This window comes from Hibiscus syriacus, unplaced genomic scaffold (genome assembly GCF_006381635.1).
Source record: "Hibiscus syriacus cultivar Baekdansim isolate YM2019G1 unplaced genomic scaffold, ASM638163v2 tig00116971_pilon, whole genome shotgun sequence".
Classification (NCBI taxonomy): Eukaryota; Viridiplantae; Streptophyta; class Magnoliopsida; order Malvales; family Malvaceae; genus Hibiscus; species Hibiscus syriacus.
This window is the reverse complement of record NW_024063495.1, coordinates 2,855,376-2,866,685: the sequence shown is the minus strand read 5'-3', so window position 1 is coordinate 2,866,685 and position 11,310 is coordinate 2,855,376. Positions and strand designations below refer to the sequence as shown.

The 11,310-nt window shown below is 33.4% G+C and overlaps 1 protein-coding gene and 2 pseudogenes across 1 annotated transcript; 2 read left to right on the top strand and 1 right to left on the bottom strand.

The window, feature by feature from the left end:
• Positions 1-2,340: 2,340 nt before the first annotated feature.
• On the bottom strand, positions 2,341-5,868 carry LOC120191956 (annotated as a pseudogene).
• A 699-nt stretch (positions 5,869-6,567) lies between these two features.
• On the top strand, positions 6,568-9,723 carry LOC120192161 (annotated as a pseudogene).
• Positions 9,721-10,161, top strand: LOC120192162 (probable dolichyl pyrophosphate Man9GlcNAc2 alpha-1,3-glucosyltransferase). Its single transcript, XM_039194993.1, has 2 exons — positions 9,721-9,823; positions 9,915-10,161. Exons 1-2 carry the CDS (start codon positions 9,721-9,723, stop codon positions 10,142-10,144), a joined length of 333 nt encoding a protein of 110 aa, XP_039050924.1. The 3' UTR covers positions 10,145-10,161.
• The last annotated feature ends 1,149 nt before the right edge of the window (positions 10,162-11,310 follow it).

The following is an 11,310-nucleotide window of genomic DNA, read 5'->3' as shown; positions in this document are numbered from 1 at the left end:
TATATATATATATATTCATTTATGGCATTTTTCCATACCAATTATGCGTGGTTATACATTTTTATTTATGACATTCTTTCATATCAATTAGCACGAGTAAGCAATTAGTCATTTATCCAACTTGCATTATTGACATCTTTCTGTCAAATACACCGTTAGACATTTAGTCTTTTACCCAAAAGTATTTAACCTTTCATCTAACTTGCATGATTGACACATTTCTGCCAAAGACACAGTTAGGCTTTTAGTCTTTTACTCAAAGGTATTTAACCTTTCATCTAACTGACATGATTGACACATTTCTGTCAAATACACAACTAGACCATTAATCTTTTATTTTAGAACATATCATACTCTAATAATTATTCATATTATCAATAAACTATTTAATTCCATTATAAATTCTATAGTTTACACATGTAGTGCCAAAACAGTCATTCCCCAAACATTACTATAATTTACATGGGTTGCACACCCACTACCAATATGGAAATTCATAAACTTATTATGAATTTCTTAGTTTTTGAACTAATTTGTATCATCCATAAGGATTAGATAAGTCCCTATTATTGAAACCAAACTTCTCTCATACTATTATCATAAACATCCTTAGTATGTCCAACATACCTTTCTTTCTTATACATTTTTCTTTTCATTTTTCTTTAGTAATTATTCGTTAATTTCATTTATGACATCCTTTCATGCCCTAATGCATCCTTTCATGCATTTCATTTATGGCATCCTTTCATGCCTTAATGCATCCTTTCATGCATTTCATTTATAGCATCCTTTCATGCCTTAATGCATCCTTTCATGCATTTCATTTATGGCATCCTTTCATGCATTTCATTTATGGATTCGTTTTAGAGCAGTTCATACTCAAAAGCTCATTCATAATATCATTTCCATACATATAATGATAACATATTAAATACTATAAAACATACATTAACTTAAAACGTTCTAATTTAAATCATTGTGAATCTTATTTATCTCAAATAATTACAATAAATGTACTCACCTGGCTTGCCTCGTGATTATATCCAAAACGCAAATCTGATTACTTAGCTACTTCACTTTTTCCTTTCGTTTTATTTGACTCGGGAGTTTGATTTCGATCTTTTGCTATGGAGAAGAGTACCACAAGGGAAGAAGAAGAAGAAGATGAGTAATTAATTTCCCTTTCCTCTTTTCTCCTATTAAATCTTTAATAAGAATATGTATTTTAAATTCATTTTATTCCAAATGACCAAAATGCCCTTTTAATCATTCATTGTTACAATTTAGTCTAAACCACTATTCCAAATCATTTCTCATCTTTTATCATTTTATCAAATAAATCCTCACATTTTAAATCTTTTAAATAAAGTCACTGACCTAATATTTAGGGTATTAAGACATGATATTACCTTATGGTGACACGTCAATATCACCGTCAAGTTTTTAACGATGAACGCCAAAATGAAACATAAATTAAACGTTCGGTATAGCTTTAAAACAAAATAAGGTTAAGGTACTAAAATGAAATAAAAGTAATAGGTAAGATACTAAACATGTAGTTTACCCTTGATTTAATTATAATTTTATAAATTTGACTTGATTAAAAAATTTAATAAAATTTGAATTATAGAATAGAATTCGAATAACTCAGATTTCTTAATAATTAGTGAATTTGTTTTCAAGTTCTAGTCGAGTTTGAATAATATTTGCATATGAATATATATATATATATATATATATATATATATATATATATATATACACAATATATGATTATAAAAACCATTTAAATTAGAATCAATTAGTATGATAACATTATAAATATTCACAATTAAATATAAATAAAAATTTAAACAATTTGACTCAAAAAAATTTAAAATAAATATTAGGTTATAAATAAGACTCGTAAATTTAACTAATTAAAAAAACTAACTTAACTCGATCGGACACCAATCCCTGGGGTGAAAGATCAATATTTTTCCTTTTTTTTGTCATCATATAATTAAGATTTACAAAATAGTCATTTGATTTATTTATTTTGTCAATTGAGCTTTTCTAAGTTGGTAAAATAATACATTTGATCCTCAAATTTTATACATTATAGCAACTTAATCCTCAAATTTTTTAACCAAAACCAAATGTTTTTTTGTATCTTGTTATAATTTGAATATATAAATTATATTTGATTTTTTAATATATACTAGAGTGAATTTTCTTGAATTTGAATCTAATTTTAATTCGATTATATTTTAATTCGATTATATTTTAATTCATTCTCTTATTTAAAGTATATCTACAAGATTCAAATGGAAGAGTAACTATACACATACATAAAAAAACAACAGTACATAAAATACTAACGTCCCGTGATCGATTAAAAGTTCAGGAACCAATTTCCCTATTAACCCTAAAAGTAATCCTAGAAACTATCCTTTGACCGACGGATGACACCCAAAGCTTCTGCTTCATTCATGGTGACCGGAATATCTAATGCCTGTCGGATTTCTGTACTCGACGTCCGAAGGAACGGATTGCATGCCTTCTCCATCTTTAATGTAGTCGGTATCTGAAATAACATGTTGACAATTAACTTATCCCGCAAAATTTCGATTATATATGCAACAGCATCATACAAAACAGGTGCTTTCTGAGATCATTGCGATCGAATCAAGGTACAGCCTATCGAGAAAATCGGGAGAAAAAAATGTTGATCTGCCAGTCAAAAACAGACAACACATGCATGCAAACATGTAGAACTTTAATGCACAACAGCAAAAGCCGTTCACTCCTTTCAACGAATCATATGTCGGAAAAGAATCGTCGAAAGAACACTTAATTAACAGTCGGAGCATAATTGTTAACCCCGGAAATTACAGTAGGCAATCCTTTATTGCGAAGTTGAGCTACATGGGCTGCATATGACCGAAGTGCCTCGTTTTTAGGTTCTATAGATAATGCAAATTTGGAATTACTCTGCCAAAATGGGTACATACACAGGTTAGCACCTATCTGAACTCCGCTGGAAAAATTAAGTGTTTTCCCCGAAAGATAAATAGACTAACCAAAGTATATTCGTGACCGCAATATATATTTGTATCATCAGGCAGAGACATGATCCTCTTAAGGGAAGAAAACATCTGTGAAACAGAATTCAGCAGTAACGATATCATCAAGAACAATGAAGAAGATTTGTTGGATTATAAAGGATCACAGTGTTCAAAATTTATGTTACTCCATTCTTCAACTATATTTTTCATGAATGCATGGAAAAGTGTTTTGAAAAATGAATATCCCGTGTCAAACACAAACTCGTATCTAAAGAACCCAATTCTGAGTGATATGGTAGTCAATATTGCCTGCTCCGGGGTTCCTTCAAAAAGCTTGCCACATGATAGGCTGAACAAAGTGTCTCCGGTAAAAATTGCTCCAGAACCAGGAAAATAGAAGCTAATATGGCCTACATGTCAATTTTTGATTTATCAACAATAATAAACGGGAATGAGAAGGAACAAGCAACCATAAAGCTGTAGAACCTAAATCATGGCTTCTCTGCACTCGAGTATTACTTCATTGAATTTGAAATAGTTAAAAAAATAATAATTGAATCCACATAATTTTCAATCGAATTGATTAATGAATCGAACCTCGAGTATGACCGGGGGTTTCAATGACTTGCACCTCATGACCTGCGAACATCCACTTGTCCCCATCTTTTAGAACAATATCGATTCCAGGAATTCTATCCTTGTCTATTCCCGAACCAATCACCTACATGGAAAAGAATATTATTATTAGATCATTGTCTATTCCAATACTCGGATGCGGGTGTCAAATACGAGTACAATGTTCAATTTCTTTTTCATAAGTTTCCTCGTGTATTTGGAGAGACCTTGGAAGTTCATATCAATATACCCCCTGTTCGAATATTCATCAGACAGGTATAAGAGTCAAAGCTACATACTCATCATTACAAGCAAGATGCAAACAGCGTATTATACAATAGCCGCTCTATTTACGTATTAATTTGAAAGGAAATTAGTAGTCGGATATGAGCCAAAACAAGGTGATAGAAAAGTTACTACGAGATGACATTTTCATACCTTAGCACCATACCTTGCTTTTAACTATGCGTTCCCACCGGTGTGATCATAATGGTGGTGGGTATTCAATATATAAGTCAAATCCCGGTTTTTCCGACTCAAAGCATCAATAATTGGCACAGCTTCCGAAGGATCAACAACCCCAACTGTGCCTGTGTCCGCATCATGTAAAAGATATGCATAATTGTCTTTGAGACACGGAACCTGGAAAAAGATAACTGTCAGCAAAAGGTTCATATCTAATATACATGTAATGTGCATGAAATAGCTATTATAACCTCCAAAACAACAAATAGACGAACTCCAACCGCAGAATCCAGGAAATCAAGCATATGAGATTCAACGCCAATCTTTCAGCTCAAACCTAAGAGCAATATACCACATGATCTTTTTCCCTCGAAGAAGGGGCAATGGTTACAACTTGAATCTCCTATTTTAGTAAACTAGGGCAAAACAAAAAGCATGGTTACAACTCGATTATACCTTTGAAATCAAGAAATACCACATAACAGTCCTCTATATTTAAAATAACTCTCACGGAAGGCTTCCGTCCTTATAAATATTAGAATCCAAATCGGACACCAGATATACATTTTAGTTTCTAAACATTTGCAATTTTCATTTCAACAGTTTTCTCAACATATTTGATTCCGAACACAACACTCCCTGTGTGATATAATCAGTACTAACTTAGTCAAAATGATGAAAACTAAGCGTTAGAAAGCAGTGTTCTCACCAGTTCAATTTGTAATGAGGAACACGTGTTGGAAACGCTGCAAAACTCTGCAACCCTAAGAGACCGACTTGCTCCACGCAAGGATTTGAAGGGTGTGGATAATAAGCGCATAAAGCCATACACGAGACCCTTTCTAAGGTGAAGTTGCCTCATGCCCGGCTGCACACAGGGTCCACTCCTCACCTAAAGCATTGACAAAGCAGGCTTTTAAACTTAAACTCCATACAGCAACATGCAATTAAGAAAATTTCCCACAATAAGTCAATAACAACAACAATCAATGGATTTCAGAGAACCTCTGCAGAAAATAATAGTACAAAATCACATAAAACGATTGGGAACGATTAACTAGATTGTAAACCACCAATCATTTTTCATAAATACATAGTTCTACTCCGAATGAATCGATTTCAAAACAGTCGGCATCGGTACCGGCATACAATATGGAGACAAAGCAACAAGTTGAAGTTCATATCAAAAGGCAAGGCTTTATTTTTAAGAGATGTAGGAAATGATTTCATACCATATATTGAGAAAATCGAAAAACAAACCAACAATCCTGTACTGAAAATCATCCCCGTTCACATAGAACATTACAAGAAAAGACGAGATTCACATCAAAATGTGGTGATAAAGAATTTGCAATCTTCTTCAATACAAGATTAACTTGTCCTTGTTAAGGTAAAACTAACAGAAAGCAAATAGAGAACATCCACTTCCTAAATTAACCATAAAAAGTGTTCTTGTTTTCCTAAAATTGGTAGAAGAAAAAATCAGATCCTTACCATTATATTTTCATTTCTCTTCCTAAATGGAAAAAGAAAATCCAAATTCAACAGAAGAAAGATACAGACTTGCCAAGAAAAATCCATGAGGAGGAAGAAAGAAAGCAAACCCTGGAACAAGGGAAGGAATAGGACGCCACAGTAGATGAAGCCTTACAGAGCATCTGCATATCACTTTCTCTCTCTAAAACGGATTCTCCTTTTCGTGAAAGTTCCCTCTGCTGAGATTTGAGAACAAGTACGTGTGTTAATGGGGCTGTGCCTGTCACTCAATATACAGTGATTCTAATTTTACTTTTGTTTTTGTTTTTGTTTTAAGTAAAATCGAAGGAAAATGAAAAAAAAATTGTTTTATATGGTAGAGAAAGAAAATGATACTATAAGTTATTTTGAAAGCAAAATACATTTTGTTAATTTTTTTTTAAAAAAATATTAAGTTTTCTCTGTAGAAAAGAAAATAAATAAAAACTTTTTTATGTTCTAGAAATGTGTAATTTTAGGATAAATTATATTAATGGTCATTAATATATGAGTAAGTTTTCAATTTTAACACTTAAGTTTTAAAAGTAATGAAATGATAGTTAACGTTAGAGTTTTATAACAATTTGATCACCCAGTCGTTTAACAATTATTTTTGTAACTATAGAAGTCTATCATGATATGTTTGAACAACTGAATTGATATTGTTTAGTCAAATTAATACTCTTTAACTAGTTACTTTAATTCCCACTAAAAAATTATAAATATGTGATTAATTAAAGAACGTCAACGTGGTTAAATAATGCAAACTCAACTGTTTAAACACGTCACATTAAATTTATGTGAACGATGAGTGACTGATCTACTACAAAACAATAACACTACTAACTATTTTATTACTTTTAAAACTTAAATGCACTTTACGGAAACTTATTCATACTTCAAAGACTATTTATATAGTTTACCGCATGCGGCAGCCGCAGATGAGCTTTTACTGAAGAAATGAACTTTACAAAATAAGAATCGAAGGATGAAGTAGAAAGGAGAAATGAAAAAGGTTAAAAAGGTGAAAGATAAGGTATACGATAGCGAACATGATGATCCTTGGTGGTGGCTAGTTCAAAACGGGATCAAAGCCTCGTTCCTTTGTATATCAATATTCGCGCTATTGGTTCGCGTCGACCACCGTTGGTCTTCATCCATATTCTGGTGCCAATACTCCACCCAAGTTCGGCGATTACGAGGCGCAAAGGCATTGGATGGAAATTACTCTTAATCTTCCACCAAAAGACTGGTATCGCAACAGTAGTGTTAACGATCTTTCTTATTGGGGCCTTGATTATCCGCCATTAACTGCTTACCAGAGTTACATTCATGGGGTTTTCCTTAAAACCTTCGATCCTGATTCCGTTGCACTTTTCACTTCACGAGCCTATGAATCTTACCTTGGGTGGGTGTTTTTTTTTGTTTGTTTGTTGGGTTTCATTTGTTTCTTCTTTGGATTTTTAATTTTCGTTTTACCGGCATTTGATTGTGGTGTTTGGGGCTCAAAATGGTAGGAAATTGCTAATGAGGTGAACTGTTTTATCTTCCGACGTGCTGATATTCTTCCCGGCAGTTCTTTATTTTGTGTTTGTGTATTCGATTCGGCTTGGCACGGGTCGAAACAGCGATGCAGTTTGGCACATTTCAATGGTTCTGCTGAACCCATGCCTTATCTTAATTGATCACGGTCATTTTCAGGTATTTTCAAGCCTTTTTTTCCCACTCCATTTCTACTATATTATGAAAGATTATATTGGGTATTAATATTTGTTTGGTTCCTTTTGCAGTATAATTGTATCAGCTTGGGTCTTACCATGGCTGCCATTGCTGCAGCACTCTCTCAGAAGGACCTTGTGGCTTCGGTGCTATACTGTCTTGCTCTCAACCATAAACAGGTGACTTATGGTTTAGCTTTTGTTTTGCTACATATCCATGTTCTCTATCACATATCACATATCTTAACAACTTTGTGATGTCATGTAATTCTAGACAGTTGATAAATGCTAATAGATGTGAAAGGAAGGAATTTTGATGTAACATAAGAAAAGTTTAGATCATTCGTGAGTTACTGCATCAAAGATAACTTTTCAAGAGATTTTAACTTCATTTTTATGAAAGAATGGTGTATGGCTATTTTTATTGGGGTCACTGTTAAAGGAAGTTATGTGATGTTCCCTTTAATTTAATAATTTAAACAATATTGGGAATAATTAGGTGATGATGATAAAAGAAAATGAAAAAGAAGGAAAATTGTTGATATGATGCTTCTGCGAGACAAGATTTCAGTATACTATGGTAACCATGTTGCATCGAAACTTTCAATGTTTTAAGAACATGTGTTAAATTCAATTGCATGTGGCCTTTTCTAACTATTACCCTTTGACAGATGCTTTAACTTCTGGACATGATCAAGCTGTTGGCTGTTTGAGAGATTTTATTACTAGAAACTATTAGCAGGTTACATGCACATTGGAAATACTTTTCCCCTCCATGATGGTTTAAGTTATTTAGAGCATGATCATCTTTGTTCCTGCAACCTTAGATATAGATCCATGAAAAGAAACTTTGCTGATTATCGTTATGCTTTAGCTCTGGTGATGAAGAAGGTCCTTTTAGGCCTATAGTTGTGTAAGGGTCATGTGCATATCTGTTGGAATCTTGAAAAACCAGCTAGCTTTATAATAACTAGTAGTCTAATTTGAGTATTGGAAGATTTGATCCTTTTCTAGATAATTATATGGCTTTCATCTGGTTATATGTATTTTCTGGGCATTGCTTGGTAGGAAAGATAAAAAGAGGTATTTTAGTGGATAGATTTCATAGTGACCTTCCTATTTCTAGCTCAACCATTAAACTAAACATTTTTCCATCCTTATCCATTTCCTTAGTACTAAGAACTAAGAAGTGCCTCAGTGGAATACTTTGGACGTACTAGCATGAGGGATATATTTCAGTTAAGAAGCTAACAGAGGATACACTAACAAATGAAAAAGTACAGCTGAGGATTCCAACTGTATCAAATAAATTAACATGAAAAATCACTACATCCACTTAAATTTATTTGTTCTGTGTGAGATGTTTATTAGTTGATTTATTCAGGATTAGGATTTTAATATGGATCTTCCTATGTTTTTATGTTTTCCAGATGAGTGCATATTTTGCACCTGCCTTTTTTAGCTATCTGTTGGGTAAATGCCTGAAGAATAAAAATCCACTGGTCGAGGTGACAAAGATGGGATTAATGGTTATAGGAACGTTTGCTGTTGTCTGGTGGCCATATCTTCAGTCAGAAGAGGCTGCTTTGACTGTAAATTGCAGAATGAAATCCCTATCTCTCTCGCTAAATTTCTTTACTCGCTAATTAGCTTTCTATTCTTAGTTTGCTCTTATTGATTTTTATAGAACTTCTCTTTTCCAGTTTTTCTCTTCCTTGTATGTTTGTGTTATTTATGCAGAATACATGGTTGTTGTTAAAGGTCTGGTTGTTTGTATATCTTATGTTAATTACCTTTTAATTTTTTTATTGAGTATAAATTTATTTATGGGATTTATTTTGGATTGGCAACTATATCTGTTAGTCATTTTGTCAAACAAGAGCCCAGATGCTTCTCAATTTTTACTCGTGTTGCATCTTGTTGGTGTGGAACTAACTTTTAAATGAGATTGGAACTCAAGGCAATTAGCAACCTAGGACATTAATTAACCTTTCCTTGAGATTCATCCATCAAAGTATCCCATATTGTAAATTAATCTTGTCTGGGGAGTGAAGACTGGAGAGTATAATGCTTGAGGACTAGGTGAAACTTATGGATCATTCCTTCACAATGGATAGAAAAAAGTTCTAACATCAATATTTGTTATATTCCTTTTTACAGGAGGTGATGCGTCATACTTATAGATTGAAAACAATATTGGTGCTTGTTGCTGGTTCTATCTCGTCTTGCTCCATTTGAGAGAGGGATATACGAGGATTATGTGGCTAATTTTGGTGCACCAGTTCAGTGCTGGTGAAATGGAAAAAATTATATACTACACAATCATTAAGGATTTTTAGCCTTGCTGCAACCCCTTTAACATGTCTACCCTCAATGGTTCAACAAGTCCTTGCTCGAGTAGTAAGGGCTTTCTCTATGCATTGCTTAATAGTTCTTTCTCGTTCTACTTGTTCTCTTACCAAGGTTTGTATCTCCTTTCGTTCTTCATCCTTCTGGCCTTATTTATTTTCTCGTAACAGTGCTTGACATCATTTCTTGTCGTTGAAATATGCAGTGCATGAGAAGTCTATTCTCCTTCCGCTTCTGCCTCTTACCCTATTAGCTTTGGAAGAGCGTCGCTCCATACTCTGGCTAACACACTTTGCAATGTTCTCTATGCTTCCCCTTTTACATCGGGACAAACTGATTCTACCGTACATGGCACTTTATGCTCTTCATCCTTGTCTATTTTGCACCTGGTGGTCCAGGGGGGCGATGCAACGGAAGCAAGATTCTCGATCATAGCCAAAAGAAGACCAGGAGAGGCACGGAATTCATTTCTTTCATCGCTTTCCACCCACTTATAATGGGCTTTCTGGGTATGTGCTCTCTGATTCTGCATGTTATTTATTTAACATTGCTTCCACCGAATAGGTACCCTTTCCTCTTCGAAGCAGTGATCATGCTTATCTGCTTCTCTCAGTTCGTTTTATTCACTCTTTACTTCAATTCAAAGCAATGGATGTTACCGAAACATCTAACATCTAAAGATAAACAAAAAAAGCTTATTGATTATTATACTGTCATTAGTGCCATGAGGACACATCTGATTTTTTATTGGAATGTAGCAGCATACTGATTTGTTAGTACTTGGTTCATCAGAATTTACTCACTTGATTTTGCGTATGTATATACGTATGCTTCTTCATGAACAGATATGGATGTTACTATATGTCTGTATTACCTATGAGTCTCAGGCTCTGAGAAACATAGCTTCATCCATATCTCAAACCAAACTAAATGCTATTCTTATACGATATAATGACAAAAAATATTTCCAACATTTGACCCGACCCATTTATTAGGTTTTATGTTGAGACAAAAAGACCTCTCCATAGATGAAAATCATTAAGCAACAAACTGTCAAATGTTCCAAAATACGAGTTTTTTTATGTTAAAATGATATGTTGGAATTCAAATGTTCAAAAAAATAAGAATAAGGACAGTTAAACATTAGAGGTATATTTACTCTAAAATAGAATATTGGGGGCAAAGTACTAAAAAGATAGAGAAAAATACTCAAGTATTAAGGGCATTTTTGGCATTATGTCTTCTTCTAAACTGGACAAACATAAGCACGATCATTTCATTAATCATCAAAAAGTGCACATATCATCCTCTAAACAGAAAATATAAATCCATCACAGAACTATTTGTTGTCTGGGTGTAAAATGACACCAAATACAATAAACCAACAGTCAAAATCCAGCTTTCTAAGACAATGGTAGAATGATAGACTTGGCGCAGCCCTGTTTTCACAGGTCTCGAACACTCAAACCCGCAGACATGAAAAAAATGATTTGTAAAAATAAAAAACTCGTCTGAGAATGATCCGATGTTACCGACATGATAAGAAAAACCTGAATACATGACAGTAACAGAAACTACGACATGTTTCTGCTGCACATTTA